Source organism: Caretta caretta, chromosome 6, assembly GCF_965140235.1.
Source record: "Caretta caretta isolate rCarCar2 chromosome 6, rCarCar1.hap1, whole genome shotgun sequence".
NCBI classification, from domain to species: Eukaryota; Metazoa; Chordata; order Testudines; family Cheloniidae; genus Caretta; species Caretta caretta.
The window spans coordinates 123,555,437-123,571,792 of NC_134211.1; the positions used below are offsets into that span (position 1 = coordinate 123,555,437).

Below are 16,356 nucleotides of genomic sequence, written 5' to 3' on the forward strand. Positions count from 1 at the left end.
TTTGACATTTGTTTATTGTACATTAAAGTTTTGATTGTTCATTCATCTGGAGGGAAGTTGATAGATGTCTTGTGGAGATAGGAAGGAAATAGGAACTTACTGTATTAATGTTTTCCGGTTGCTTTCCAGACAGCCCCTTAGTTCTTCCAGAATGGTACAGCAGTTGGTGATGTCAGGAGTGTCTCCATCAGGAATAGGATGATGGTGCACAATAATCCCGTGCTGCTGGTAGGAGTCTAGTAGGTTTGGCACCCGATATTTTGAGAGTTCTCCTCTGGTACAGAGCACAAATATATCCTGTGTCCCATACCTCTTTAATTCTTCTGCCAACAAACCAAGACACTTGCAAATAAAAAAAGCCTATCAAGTTTAAGATCTACTTAGACGAAAATGCTAATCAACTCAATTTCGGGGATTAATGTGAGAATCAGCAATGACCAGCTGACAAACACTAGAAGAACTGTAGGGTTAACCATGAACACTGTGTTTATGCTCATTGGTAGGATCCTGAAGTTGGCAAGTTATTGAAATAAAGATTAGAAGTGTTTGTGCTTAGGCTTTGAACTAACTCTTCTTGGGAAGCTTGCTATCCTACATTGGGATTATCAGAGCTTCCTGTTATGGTAGAGAAAAAAAACTAAAGACAACCGCCTCTGGTTATGGGTTGTACATAGGCAGCAGTGAGTACTCTCAATTGGCAGTGAACCCATGTAAGAGGTGATGTTTTTCTCTTGCAAAAGCGTCTCAGTACATTAAACAGTGCCCACAGCTTCACATTTCCCCAAGCACATTGAGCACTAGAGAAGACCGGATAAACACAACTGTCAAATCAATACTCCCTCAGGAACTTTTCACCCAGTAAAAGGAAACACTGCATGTATTTTTAAAAGGGAATTGCGAAACACGAATGCAGATGGCACATCTTAATTGCTTGCATAATGAGTGATGATTGTTTCATTTCTGAGAAAATACACGTGGTATCTGGAAACAGATTTGCTGGTTACAGAGATTATGCGATACAATTTTCAGTCTAAGAGAGCAGGCAAGATTCTAGTGACTAAAATAGTAAATGTATTTACTTTTAATTCACCATGTGCATTTGAAAGTGCTTACTTACAATATGAAAAAAAAGACCTAAATTAGTATAGTGGTCCATATATATTATATATAAATCGAAAGAGCAAGAGCATGTGTTCATGGGTGTGTCTATGTAGCATATGTGTGTATATATTTTTAATATAAACTTACCTATATCTTTCTGAAGATTTCTTTTAACATCCTTGAACCTACAGCCTAAAATAAAATATGAAGAAGTGAGTTGTATGGAATAGAAACATTTGAAAAAACAATTCACTTTTGCAAATAGAGTAGTTGTGTAGAGGAGAGCAGACAGAACCATCATGTTTAATAAAGTAACAGGGCAGCTTTTCTAAGCCCGTAACTAAAATTTAGTTTTTAAGCCTTCCCAAAAGAGAGAGCGCTTCTGACATGATTAACTGGGCTACACTTAAAGAGATTGGCAAGAGGTCAGCAAGACGTGAGATGGCTGTAGGGTTACTAGTAGGAAGATTCCCTCCCTCTCCACAAGTTCTGGCATATAACAGATATTAAACTCTCCTCCCTATTTGGGTTCTCAGCGTGTCATTATCATTACCTTATTTTCTCCCAGTTTATTCCATAAAGAAGAGCTACAAAAGTGCTTTTAACATGATGCATATACCCAACAATGAGAGTTATCAGGACAGAAAATGGGCACAGCAATGCCTGAAACCCAGGGGCAATTGCATGGGTTGCGCTATAGTGTATAAGGCAAATGTGTGTGGCTAGATTGCATGCTCCAATTACTGCTCAAACTATTCCTTTCCTCTAGGTCTGCTAACTTTAAAACTGCCCTTACCACCTTTACTGCCCTTACTACCTCTGGGAGACATTTGTTCCCTTCTGAAGATGAAGTGTTGAGATCCTGCAAGTAGGAAGTTATATCTGCTGGCTTCCAACAGGTGGAATTTTGTGAGGCAGCAGCAGGCAGGCAGTGTTTAAAGAACAGACATGAGTTAAGAAGGGACACAGGTAGTTTGAAGACCAACATTTCAAACAGGTTTTGTATTGAATCTATTTCCAAAGCCTAAATATTTAACACTTTATCTATAAACACATGTGTTTATAGTGTCAATGAAATTCCGTTTGGAATTAAACAATCCCCATTTTGGCATTTGCAACCCAAACATTACAACAGAATGTAGTGCATGAGAACGAGACAATGATAATTGATTCCAAGCTGGGAGAAAAATAAGCAGTAAAAAACACAAGTGATTAAAACAGGTGAAATACTTCACTAACATCTTACATTTTTATAACGTAAGAGTGTAGGATTTTTTAGATGTGATTTTTAGTTTGACATTCCTTATAGTGGAAAAATTTGGCTTTGCCAGAATTGTCCCATTTCATGGCCTTGCATTGACATTTACTATTATAAAAGGTACTCCAATTTGAAAAGCACACTAGTTGATCAGCAGTTACCTTTCATCACTTCTTCTGGATTAGGCAAAAGAGCCTCAGGCATCAAACCAAGAGATCTGATACCTCCACTCTTTCCAGTATTGTGTGCTCAGAAGACATGGATATCACTCCACTAAGCGAGTACGGCTTTGAAGAGATCTTTGGAGACAGCATAATTTCTTGGTAGAAAGCATGTTTTAAAGCTAACTTCTAAAACCAGCGCTACCTACCTGGCAGAGAACATACTCCCAGAAACTGAGAACAATAGAGAGACGACAGGGCTAACCTACCAAAAGAAAATGCAGAATATAAACTTAAATTCCAACTCAAGTTTTCAATATTAGACAGCCACTTTTTCTGTGGGGTTGTGGAAAAGTAATTCAGCAGTATTCCAGTTTGAATAGCAAGAATTACAGCCAGAAAGCTTTGTAGTGCTTACTGATAAAAGAGAATCACATGTCCATACTACAACATTTTATTTCTGATCACGTATCATACGCTTAAGTGAGAAGAGGTATCAACTATACACACGCACAGTGAAGAGGTTTTAACACTTCTGAGGTGTATATTAAAAGTATCAGTACTTCATTCTGAACCATTTTACTACTTGATTAAATTCCACGTTGCCTCCACTGTAAGAGCTATGGATCAAACCATCTTAACCTACAACATCTTCACAGTGTGTCAGAAATTAAGAAGTTACTTGGGAAGTAAAGTAAATGGATTTTAGTCACTCACACGTTATGTTTTAAACAGAGTCTGGACCAATATCTTCAAGTTGCAGAGAACCATGGTAGTTACATGACAACGAAACTTGCTAGTATACGTCTAGTGTTTGATTTCATTACTATTTCTATGACTTCTCTGAAATATCACTGAACACGACTGGCCTGCTGCAGGTTTCTTTAGGACAGGTACTATCTATTGTCCAGCTGTGTGGTTTTATAAACATTCAGGCCCACATTTACTGCAGATATTTAGTTGCAAGCAGCATACAAGTTTTCTATAAACCCTATGTTACTTGGGATATTTCTGCAAGGCCAGAAATTGCTGAGTGAAACATCTATGAGGGTATTTGATTACAAAGGATTTTCTGCTCAAAAAAATATTTGTCTTACCATGATATCTGAAATGGTGTCTGATCATCTTGAATAGGCTCTTCATCAGATGAGTCAAACTCATTTGCTTGCATCGCGCCAGGCTTCAATAGAAGAGTAATTGCTGTAAGGAATTGTTCGTCAACATTTGCTGTGTTGCAAGCACACTGCAGCAGATGAGTTTTTTTTCTTTAGTAAAAGATTACCATTGTTCATGTAGGATGTATTACTTCTAAGACCACTTTGATGTAACTCAAAGGTTTAGTTTAAGATGATAGACCGCAACATTACTGAACGTTAGCCACTATCTACAGGTTCAATCTTATATAAGATTTTGAATCCTTATCTGTAGCTCTCTGCTACGTAAATAGTTCATTAGGGTTGTGAAAAACCCAGGTTTCAAATAGCAAAAAAAATTACTTCAGGTTCTCTTTTTTAAACACCTGTAACTCTGAAGTATTCACATGAACATAACATACTTGAATATAAGATATGGGTATTAGAAACAGGATCTAATTTTAATATGTGAATGAAAACTTTTCCTCCTCAAGGTTATGAGTACATCAAGGTTCTTGTTATTCCTATTTTGAAAGTTTTGGAACTGTCTATGTAGCGAGAGAGGAATCAATGGCGATTCAGAGAAGTGCATTCCTAATAAGTGGATCAACTGTTATTAAATGTTGACAAGAGGGGAGCAGGTGGAGCAGTGAACGTGAGGAGGCCTTGGCTCGAAGGTTGGCATGGCACCTGATACACAGCTCTGAATAAAACTGGCTAGTTCATTTTATTTTATGATCTTCACCATATTGATCTCATTAGATGGTGGTTCTGCATTCTAGCTAGTGAATGGAAGAGCTGCAAACAAGAAATTTGTTAGATGTTATCTGACTTAGCATGCCTAATTTTGAAGGAAGTGGTAGGAAACAAGCCACTGAATGGACTAAAGTAATGAAAAAAAGTCATCTAAAGCAACAGGTACACAAGACAGGATATGTGCTCAGCTCAAAGTGCAGAAAGCAGTTTCTTGGATTCTTTAAGATCAGATGATCCATCAAATGAAACTGTCTATTGAATAACAAACATTGATTAGTTTGATGATCCTACAAACAAGACATTTTCAATGCTATTGTCATCATCACTCCAGTCACAATGATTGCTAACAGAGACTTCAGTTGTGTCTGTTCATCTTTGTCATCCAGAGATTAGCAATTATGACACTAACAACTGAAAGGCAAAGACTTGAGCCTAAAGTGTTCTTTAACACTAACCTCATCCCCCTCAGTGTAGCACAAAATGAGAAACAAAGAGACTGAAGCACTTCACCCTGGATATATCTCCACACACATTTTTAACTTACAAGTCCACTAATACATGCTGCTAGAATCAGCAGTAACATTAGTATAGCAGAACCTCAGCGTTACGAATACCAGAGTTCCAACCTGACCGGTCAGCCACACACCTCATTTGGAGCTGAAAGTACACAAAACAGGAAGCAGAAGGTAAAAAAAGGAAAAGAAAAAAAAACAATACAGAATGGTGTTAAATGTAAACTACTAAAAAAGGGAAAAGGAAAGTTTAAAAAAAGATTTGACAAAGTAAGGAAACTGTTTTTGTGCTTGTTTCATTTGAAATTAAGATGGTAAAAAGCAGCATTTTTCTTGTGTATAGTAAAGTTTCAAAGCTGTATTAAGTCAGTGTTCAGTTGTAAACTTTTGAAAGAACAACTATAACGCTTTCTTTAGCGTTATGAGCAACCTCCATTCCCAAGTGTTTAACTCTGAGGTTCTACTGTACAAGACTGAACACTAGCCATGACCTAATAACAGCTACAAGCATTTATGCAGGGGGGAAAAAAAGGCATCTCTACTTAAAGCTAAGGAGTCTATATCTGAAAAGAAAACTGTGCAAGTAGCTGCAAATGTCACCCAAAGAGGGAAAAAAATGAAAAAGTTGTCTTGTTTCGATAAACTGAAAATATGTTGAGAGAACTCAAGTGTTTTCATCTTAAACATTGGACGTATAGGTGTTTAGCACACTAGTTAAACCTTGTTGAGAAAGTACTGACAGTCCTAAAGCACACTGTGGAAGTTTAGAAGTTTTCCTGCAACCGCTAGCAGCTTCTTGGGTTTGTTGGTTGAAAAAGGAGAGCAGATCACTCCCACTTCCCAACTACACTTGGTGGAACACAGGAAAGTTATGGCGGTTAGATGCATAAATATGCTGAAATTTGCATTTAGCGCAAGGAGAACTTTCATCAAAATATAGCATGTTTTACATAACAAGGGAACAGATAAAGACACTAAGCTTACAAAAAGAAAAGGAGTACTTGTGGCACCTTAGAGACTAACCAATTTATTTGAGCATAAGCTTTCGTGAGTTACAGCTCACTTCATCGGATGCATACTGTGGAAACTGCAGAAGACATTACATATACAGAGACCATGAAACAATACCTCCTCCCACCCCACTCTCCTGCTGGTAATAGCTTATCTAAAGTGATCACTCTCCTTACAATGTGTATGATAATCAAGTTGGGCCATTTCCAGCACAAATCCAGGTTCTCACCACCCCCTCCCCTTCCAAAAACCACACACACAAACTCACTCTCCTGCTGGTAATAGCATTGTAAGGAGAGTGATCACTTTAGATAAGCTATTACCAGCAGGAGAGTGGGGTGGGAGGAGGTATTGTTTCATGGTCTCTGTATATATAATGTCTTCTGCAGTTTCCACAGTATGCATCCGATGAAGTGAGCTGTAGGTCACGAAAGCTTATGCTCAAATAAATTGGTTAGTCTCTAAGGTGTCACAAGTACTCCTTTTCTTTTTGTGAATACAGACTAACACGGCTGTTACTCTGAAACCTAAGCTTACAAAAGCAATTAAAATAGGGTTTGAAGGGATTTCACAGATTATAGGCTACCACCCAGACTGCAACAGTAATCTAAATCTGTCCTGAATTAATTAAAAGAACTGCAGCCACAAAAATCAAACTCAAAAAACAATTCAGAAATGCTGTAGAACCTTTCCAATACTTAACCAATGTGACAGATCCCAAATATGGATGTCACAGGTTTAGATTCCTCTGCCACCGTCAAAAAGTCTAAAACATGGTTGCTACCATGCAACCCCAATATCCTTCCTGCTATTCTAAAACTTAAAACTGAAGACCCAGATCTGTTTGTGAAGGAGCTTGCATCAAAAATGAGCAAGTAAAAGCACATTCAGACTGGTTTGGTCAAACCCTTGTAAAACATAGTAGGTGATGAAAAAGGTGGTACACTGATTACATTATCAGCTTCTGGAGGCAGGTACAAGAGTGATAGCCCTAACTAATTAGACTGGAGACACTTCTTGCACTTTACTTAGACAAGTGCAAGATCTCCATTAGAGACAAGGTGTATGCTTTTTAAAAAAAAATAGTTGAGGAATAAATAAGTTTACTACAGCCATATCTACACTTTACAAGCTTACAGTGGCACAGCTGTATCGCTGTAAGAGTGCTTGAGTGGCTGTGTTATGCCGACAGGAGAGAGTTCTCTCGTCGACGTAATAAAACCAGTTCAACAATCAGCAGTAGCTATGTCGATGGGAGAGCGTCTCCCATCGACATAGCACTGTGCACACAAGCGTTTATGCCAGCAAAACTCATGTCACTCGAGGGATGTTTTTTCACACCCCCGAGCAATAAAAGTTTTGCTGACCTAAGTGCTAGTGTAGACATGGCCTAAATGAATCATAGTATGAATTTCATTTCTAAAACCTCTGTAGGTTTTTGTCCTCCCTCCCAGGAAAAAGTGGGGTATTTTGTATGATTGGAAAAAAGTCGCACTTCTGTACTATTGTCAAACAAAAGTTTCCATGAGCAACCTTGAAGTAACCAGAAAAGTAAAATCAGTCAAATAAAACATAGCATTCAAACAATGTCTTTAGCGCAGTCATACATGTATGTTGAGGATGGGAGCAAGTATCAAAATATCAATCATATAACAAGTATTAATATTTATCCAGGAACGCAGTCAGGGGCTGCTCTGAAGAATTCCCCAGGTCTTTAAATGATTGGCGTTTACCCCAAGCACACAGAGATGTGTAACTGTGCCTTAGAACAAGTGTAATAATTCATTTCTACAGGGTTCCTCAAACATATTTGAGAAACAAATCATCTGGATGGAAGATACATAAATTCAGTCTACACAGGTCAGGGCACCTCCAATAGCAGAGTGATGCCTGTTTGTGTTTGAGTTGCATGCATGAAAGTAATGCTTCTGAAAATCTGTGACATGAAAGCCCTGAAGACTGAAATCCTCTATTCACAGAACAAGTACAACACCGGCACCTGCTGTGCATCCTTTCTTACCTTTTCATGCCTTTGTCTCAACCTTATCCTAGAGAGATTACCTTTAGGGATGAGAGGAGCATTTAGTTCCCAGGCCTACTCAACATTAAGAGAACAGTTATTGCTAATTGGGATGATGATGGTTTGTGACATGAACTGAACTGACACCACTGTACCCATTTCAAACGATAGACCACAAACTGCCATTAGATAAAAAGAAAAGGAGTACTTGTGGCACCTTAGAGACTAACCAATTTATTTGAGCATAAGCTTTCGTGAGCTACAGCTCACTTCATCGGATGCATACTGTGGAAACTGCAGAAGACATCATATACACAGAGACCATGAAACAATACCTCCTCCCACCCCACTCTCCTGCTGGTAATAGCTCATCTAAAGTGATCACTCTCCTTACAATGTGTATGATAATCAAGTTGGGCCATTTCCAGCACAAATCCAGGTTTTCTCACCCTCCGCCCACACACAAACTCACTCTCCAGCCATTACCAACCAGGGAAGAATTCAAGTGGTTACCCTAGCTGTCAAAGGCTACATACTCATTACTTGTCTGAGCCATTCAGTTACGCAGCCAGGCAACTGCCAGCTCGCCCATGTCAGAAACAAGAAGGGTCCTTAAATGGAGATAGGCAACAGTGTGGTGGGCCTCAGGCTACTTAGCTAATAAGACATTTCAATGCCTGTGATATGCTTAGAGTGGAGATGGAAACTTCACAACTGAAGGCTAGTGAAAGCAGCACCAGCCTGGCACAGGGTCAGGGTTGTGGCAACCCCATGAAAAGCTCAGACCTGTAGCAAGAGGTAAGTGGTGTTACAACATGCTTCACCAGCAATATTACAATCACAGAAAGTATACATCATACAGATACATTCATGTTCAGTAATTGTGGGGGAAGGGTTAGCAGACAGCAGGGCAGAAATGCAGTCCGGAAAGCGGACGCCTTACAGCTTGTTAGCGGCCAGAGTATTTCCCCAGGGTAGGGGCAGGGGCCAGTGTCACATTTCCTGGGTTCCCAAATCCCTGACCCACAGATTCAGGAAGCAACTAAATGTTCAGAAGAGCTATCACAGAACAGAGGGATGTTTTTTTGGGGGGGGAGGGGAACCCTGCCCTCCCCCCACAGCTCAGGAAGGAGCGGGGGGAGGGAGGGAGGGAGGGAAGAAGGGTAACCCTGCCCCTCCTCCCCCCGGGGCTCAGGTTGAGGGGGAAGGTAATCCTGCCCCCTCCCCCCCGGGATAACCGGGGCTCAGGGTGTGGGGGAGGGGTAACCCTGTCCCCCCGGGATAACCGGGGCTCAGGGTGTGGGGGAGGGGTAACCCTGTCCCCTCCCAGGGCTCAGAGGGGGAGGGGTAACCCTCCCCGGGGCCCAGGAACGGGTGGGGGTAACCCGGTTCCGTCCGCCCTCCATCCCGGCCCGGCTGAGGTAGCCGTGGGAGGAGGCCGAGCGGCGCTCCCCAGCACACCGGCCCCTCAGGCCCCAGCACACCGGGCGCCCCTCACCAGGTTCACCATCCCGGCGCGCTCCCCGGCGCTCGGGCCGGGCCGCAGCCGCCGGTTTGAACAGGCCTCCGTCCCGCCCCTTAGGGTTCGGCCCGGCCCAGGGCGCTCATTGGTCAGTGCCTTCCCGCTCTCACCCAATCCCCTGCAGGCAGGCGGCTGGCGCCGGATACAAATAAACCCCGCCCCCCGACAACGGACGAGCCCTATTCCCCATCTGCTCCCCAAGCAACATGAAAAGCACCTTCTGATTGGCCGAAGTAGGCGGGCTTTGGAAACGCCCCCAAGCTCTAACGGGATTGGTTAGCTGGGAGGAAGGGGCGGGGATTATGGCTGGTCAATGCTGAGTGGTTAAAAGGGCAGCTGTGGGCGGATGCACTGTTGCCAGGGTGCAGTAGGATGGTTGCTAAGGAGCAGCCCCTGGTGGTGTTTGGCCAAGGGAGGCTGGGGCTGAAGATGGTTGCTAAGGGGTGGGGCAGCAGCAGGGTATTCACCGGCAGGGGTATAGGACAGCTGCCAAGGGGTGAAGGAGACAGTAGGGTCCTTGCTAGCCAAGGCAGCCCCTGCGAGCCCCCAGGGCTTGAGCATCCTACAGCTCCTTTCACAGCTGGATGGGTGGAATTTGAATAGTTTGGTCAACACCATTGGTAAAAGGGGAACAAAATACAGTCTCCCTCCACAGGGTGTATTGATCCTTAGCTAGCTCTGTCGTAACTGTCTAACAGGCTCCTCTGGAGAGAGTGGCACAGAGTGGCCATAACCAACCTGTAGGGATCAAAGTTCTTTGCATGCTCTGTGTGTGCTGCACCTGTCTTGCCTCTGTGGTTGTCTTTGGCATAGCAATAGCCTGATGCTCTGCTTAGCACAATGGAAAGGAAGAGGGAGGGAACTGTTGGTTAAGTGCAAGGGTGAACTCCCTACCACTTACGAAAGGTGCTATGATGGTAGATTCTTCATGCACGAGATCAGAGGCTGAGTTTGAAAAGATGATCCTGAGTTCATACAGAGAGAGTACATGGGAGAGGAAGGATGCTTTTGTGGTTAGAGTACTGGATGGGGACTTAGGTAATCCCTCTGGCTCTCCTGCAGACTTGCAGTGTGACCTTGGGTCTGCCACACACATGGTAATGTTCAAAGGGCCTTTGACTGTTCTGCAGGGTATTTGGCTAGCCAGTTTTGGGTACACAGAAAATAAGGATTTTTCAAAGAATGCAGGCAGTGCTTGTTATTTCAAATTATGCACTTAGTATTGGATGCCCAGTCCTCAGCTGGACACCCAGTCACTGGGATGTCAGAACCTCACTACTATATGATGCTGTGCTCTCCAGGCACTGCTGTTCTCCTAGGGGCAGACTCACCATTGCATCAGCAGGGAAAGAGAGAAGGCAGCTTGCACCATCTCTGTTCAGGCATTGCTGGGGACTAATTTAGCCCTTTCATAGGATAGGGTAGTCCTGAAGGTTGCCATAACTTGTCTTTGTTGTGATGACTCCTGTTAGAAATTTCTGGGACATAGAAACAGCAAGATGCTGGTCTGCCCCAGTCACATCCGTGGTCTAGAATGCCCTCTGCAGCCAGGGTTCTTGTGAGGTGGCGCACAGATGGGCAAATTGTCTCTACGCATGGTTTAGGGGCTCTAGGTACTAGAGTAATTGCACCTGTCCTATGGCCTGTTTGCCCTAGCCTAGCTGGCAGAAAGGGAAGACCACAGGCCAGTAATGAATCTCATCTGGCCCCATTTTAAAAAGTCACAGCCTCCCCCTGGTTCAGAGTGTTTCAGCCAACCTCTTATCGGGGCATCTATGGCTTATTGGGACAGTACAATGACATAGGAACATGAATTAAAAGCCTCAGAAATAGTGAGGAATTAATAGTTTGTTTGAAAAAGTGATATTAGAACAGCATTTCACATTCTGTTTTTGAGCATTGTAGAACTAGATTGTGAAGCGGCTAATTGGTAGTTTCTATACAATCTAATAAAACTTTTCAAAACCTTGGGTAGGCACAAATAGCTATTGGGGCCTGATCTAGGGGTTGAAGTGGGATCCCAGGAATTTTCACAGCAGATGTTTGGCTGTAGCAAAGCTGCTGGAATGCACTGAGGTTGGTGGGATTTTCAAAAGGGCCTGTGCAAACTTTCTCGGTATAAAGAAAAGCTATATTAGGTTCATATTAGCATACATAAATTATACCCTTGTGTATGCTAATAAAATCTGAATGAGGAGCATTATAAAAGCAGGCTATTTTCAGATATCTCTGGAAAATGGCCAAAAATCACAGGATTTAGGGTAGGTGCAGGTGATGGCATCATCAAGAAAACCCAGAAATTGACACCATAGTTACAGAAATGACCTTGTGGCATCTTAGAGACTAACCAATTTATTTGAGCATAAGCTTTCGTGAGCTACAGCTCACTTCATCGGATGCATACTGTGGAAAGTGTAGAAGATCTTTTTATACACACAAAGCATGAAACAATACCTCCTCCCACCCCACTCTCCTGCTGGTAATAGCTTATCTAAAGTGATCACTCTCCTTACAATGTGTATGATAATCAAGTTGGGCCATTTCCAGCACAAATCCAGGGTTTAACAAGAACGTCGGGGGGGGGGGAGGTAGGAAAAAACAAGGGGAAATAGTTTACCTTGCATAATGACTTAGCCACTCCCAGTCTCTATTACCAGCAGGAGAGTGGGTTTGTGTGGCGGGGGGTGAGAAAGCCTGGATTTGTGCTGGAAATGGCCCAACTTGATTATCATACACATTGTAAGGAGAGTGATCACTTTAGGTAAGCTAATACCAGCAGGAGAGTGGGGTGGGGGGAGTATTTTTTCATGCTTTGTGTGTATAAAAAGATCTTCTACAGTTTCCACAGTATGCATCCGATGAAGTGAGCTGTAGGTCACGAAAGCTTATGCTCAAATAAATTGGTTAGTCTCTAAAGTGCCACAAGTCCTCCTTTTCTTTTTGTGAATACAGACTAACACGGCTGTTACTCTGAAACCTGTCAGAAATGACCTTGTTGAGGGAGAGCTGATGGGGGAGTACATGAGTACCCTTTTTGCCAGCACAGAGCAGAGGCTGTAAATGAGACAAACAACATCAGAAGAGATGGCAAGATACACAATTTGTGGCAGGAGAGTGAACCCCATCTTTACATCTTCTGTGGCTGATATGGAACAGGTATGTTTTCTATTTCTATAAACTGCCTTATCTAACCCTGGTCCCTTCAGAGTTATATGTGCAACACTGACAATGTTCAGTACAGATGGGAAATTCACCATGGTATAGTATGCTTGCAGTTTTTTCCGCCCATTCATGGGGAAGATAACATAGTCTTTATACTTGTGGATTGTATTTAGGCACACAACAGCAATGGACTTGCTGATAACAGTAGTGTTCCCAATGGTCCTTTGAAAAGACCAAGTGACAAGTATGCCAAGTGCATTGTTGATCAGGACTTGTGTAGAGATGGGATTTTGTAAAGACATCATGTCCATACTGCCCATCATGAGGTCAAAAATGGTAAGAACAATCCATAGTGCTGTCTGGGTATTGAGAAATGTAAGAATAGAGCCACCGATCTATTGTCAAAGATAAGATAGCTATCTAAATGTCAAATCTGCAGTGAATGCAGAAAACAGGATATGAAAGAATCACTGGGAACCACATGAGATTCCTGATCACCCTTGGCCCAAGATTGGTGTAGATATATTCAAATTAAATGGCAAATATTAGTAGACTACTACTCAGGTTTGTGGTGTTTTTTAAAAATTAAACTTGCCCAACACATCATATTGAGATATTACAACATTTAAATTGCAGTTTGCTCCCCAGGGTACATTAGATGAGTTAATAACAGGTAATGGTCCACAGTTCATGAATGGCTTATTTGTGCAGTTCTCTTGATATATCAGTTCAAACTCACCAACATGAAGCCCTTACCTTTCTGAATTTCTACTCTGTCTAAGGAATGGAGTCTTGTTCAAAGTATTAATAAATTGTATAGTCAGTTGCTTGACCACACTTTGGTTTGTTATGAAATATACTCAAAAGACCAAATAAGCAATGTCAGTCAGGTTTATTAATATGGCACAGGAAAGGGTTCTATATGATACCAGTCTCTAAAGCTGATGACAGAACAAGGAGTAATGGTCTCAAGTTGCAGTGGGAGAGGTTTAGGTTGGTTATTAGGAAAATCTTTTTCACTAGGAGGGTGGTGAAACACTGGAATGCGTTACCTAGGGACGTGGTGGAATCTCCTTCTTTAGATATTTTTAAAGTCAGGCTTGACAAAGCCCTGGCTGGGATGATTTAGTTGGGGATTGGTCCTGCTTTGAGCAGGGGGTTGGACTAGATGACCTCCTGAGGTCCCTTCCAACCCTGATATTCTATGATTCTAAAGAACAGCCCCGTGCAGCGATGTTACATTTGCCTCATGCAGAAGGTGTGCTCGCCAAGTTATATATTACAACTGGTATTCTTAATATGATGATTTTACAAGTTACATCTCTGTACATGACACTAAAACCCAACTCATCAGTTTGTCCCAGTTTCCTAATAGTCCCTACTTTCCTAGCTTGTATTAAGACATGGAACAAGTGTATCTTGATTTTGACAAGTTTCATATCTGCTTATGCCAAATGCTTATTTCAGCTAATGCAAGGAGTTATGGGATAATTAGCCTAAATGAATAGGATTAAGTTATAGGCCAGTTTAGGCTATCACTGTTACAAGTATTTGTGCTTAATGTTATGGGTTTTAAATGCATACTAATCTATGTATGGTGCTGATAATGCATATTATTAATATGATATATTTATATGCTAGCCAGCATATAGTCATCAACAAAAGAGAGGGTGGGGAAGAATCTTGGAAGTATGGTGTAGGAGGACAGAGTGAGAGATTTGGTTCGCTTTTGAGGGAAGTTGTGAGGAAGGGGTCCTGAGTAAGGGGACGGTTTACGTAGAAAATTGTAACATGTTTGAAAAAATATTAAAGTAATTTGGCTTTCTAGACAAAGATTGGTCAGGAACTAATAACGGCTTGGTAGAGGAGGAATTGGGGATAATTTTATATTAAATAAATCATTGTGGGACTAAGAAGAGGTGCATATCTTTACTTCGATTGCTTTGCTTTGTGTGTTGTATCCCCTTCCTTCATACATCTTTTAGTCTTCGCTCCTGCATTTTGCTCTGCACAGATGAACCCCTATACTGGTGCAGGGCCTGTGTCTTCCCTCTGCGCTAGGCAAATGCCTAACACGTGGGTGCTATCATAATCTAAATAAAGAATAGTGCAATATTTCCTATGTAAGCATGGGAAAAAACCCTGCTATCTCAGATACCACTGTATGGTGACTGTTGATGTTAAGGGTTCCATCTACTGTCTAATTTATCCATGCACCAAGCGCCGAAGTATCTGCACTGTATCCATAAATAAGATTAACACTGTATGTTTCTGGAAAAAAGACAAACTTTTTCACCCCTCCTTTTATTTATATGCTCTCAAGACTCCATATTAAAAGTTTCCTAATGCTGGAATTGATGTTTACATCTCCTGTTCCTGATAACTGTTCTATTTTCAAAATACTCTACAGCAATAAAAAATGAAAAGAACAGCTTGGCTCATGTTAAAGTTTCTGTTTACGTTGTGGCTGCTCAGGAATAGATATCATTTAGATTTTTCAGAGAATAATGCTTGTATCATGTACAATATGTCACCAAGCGCTTATGCCTCCAAAGCAATAAATAAATTTTAAAAAATCTCCCATACACATCTAAAAATAATTTACAACATGAAGGATCAAACAGCAAGATTTTTCCAAGGAGTCCTATATCCAAAGCTCTAAACACAAGGGTAGGAAGGGTCTGTGGTCTGGCACCAAAGCATCTATGTGACTTTTGTAACATAAAGAAACTGTGTGAGAGAATCCAAATGGTTATGCTGAGTTAGTGGAGAATTTCCATGCAGACACAGTCATGACTGCTATGAAAGCAATCCTGTTTGAAACCTTTTGGGTTTTGGACCCTTTCTGTTTCTCATTTGATAGCAAGCACGCTCCTGATGGCTGGCTTGGAGACCTAGGCATGTGCTTCTTGTATTGAGGCCTAAGTGCTTTGTTGAGTCAGTAGTGAAGGCATTTGTACCCTGAATATAGGGTATGTACAGGCAAAGGGTTAAATTTATGACTGTCAAACAAACAAGCACCCCACTCCAAGATAGAGGTTTGAGGGGCAAATTATACTCAGCTTTTGCAAGGAGTTGAAAGGGGATCTGGAGCGTAAAAAGCATCATTGTTGCATATTTCCTTTGACTGGAAAAATCATGGGTAATCCAAGCTACCATCATGCTTGTTAGTCACCTACCACTGCATAGCTCCATTTCTTGAAGGTCTTTTTGGAAGAAGTTTGTCTCGTTTTTCTAAGAGCTCCATAGGAATGGGGTTAGAGAGCTCCAGTGGCGATATCATCAGAAATCCCAAGGTGGCATCATGTCAGTTTTTCATATTGTTTTGAAAAAAATATAGGTGGAACTGAAAGTTTCAAAAGCTCTCTCTTCCCTCTCCCGTTATAGTTATCTTCCCTTATCTCCTTTTATTTCCTCTTAACCCACCACCCCCTTTCTTATCCCATTACAGAAGAGGTCCCCAATCTGTGGGGCAGGGAGAAATGTTTGGGAGGGTGCGGTGTGGCCCGGTCCAGCCCCCATGGGGGACGGGGAGGGAGCACTACCCAGCCCTGCTCCCAGCTCTGCTCCGGCCTGCCCCAGCTGTGGTTCCGATCCCAGCCTTCGCTCCCGACCGCGGCCTGGCCACGGTTCCGCACCCAGCCCCTGTCCCTCACCCAGCCTTGGCCCCTGGCTGCGGCTTTGTTACTGGCCCTGGCCCTGGCCCCAGACCCAACCCCA

The 16,356-nt window shown here is 42.1% G+C and overlaps 1 protein-coding gene across 6 annotated transcripts in view; it reads right to left on the reverse strand.

Annotated features, from left to right (window-relative positions):
• The window catches only part of CDKN3 (cyclin dependent kinase inhibitor 3), an 18,843-nt gene extending 9,272 nt beyond the window's left edge, over positions 1–9,571 (reverse strand). The window contains exons 1-6 of one of the 6 annotated variants that reach the window (XM_048853531.2): positions 9,451–9,571; positions 4,954–5,066; positions 3,618–3,700; positions 2,730–2,785; positions 1,249–1,293; positions 101–323 (exon numbers count right to left, since the gene is read on the reverse strand). In XM_048853531.2, coding sequence (XP_048709488.1) covers positions 101–323; positions 1,249–1,293; positions 2,730–2,785; positions 3,618–3,700; positions 4,954–4,992 — 446 coding nt within the window. In that variant the 5' untranslated portion in view covers positions 4,993–5,066; positions 9,451–9,571. Of the gene's footprint in view, positions 1–100; positions 324–1,248; positions 1,294–2,729; positions 2,786–3,617; positions 3,721–4,953; positions 5,067–9,450 lie in introns of all 6 variants that reach the window. The other 5 variants (XM_048853529.2, XM_048853528.2, XM_048853527.2 and 2 more) reach the window with 5 other exon arrangements.
• Between the last annotated feature and the right edge of the window lie 6,785 nt (positions 9,572–16,356).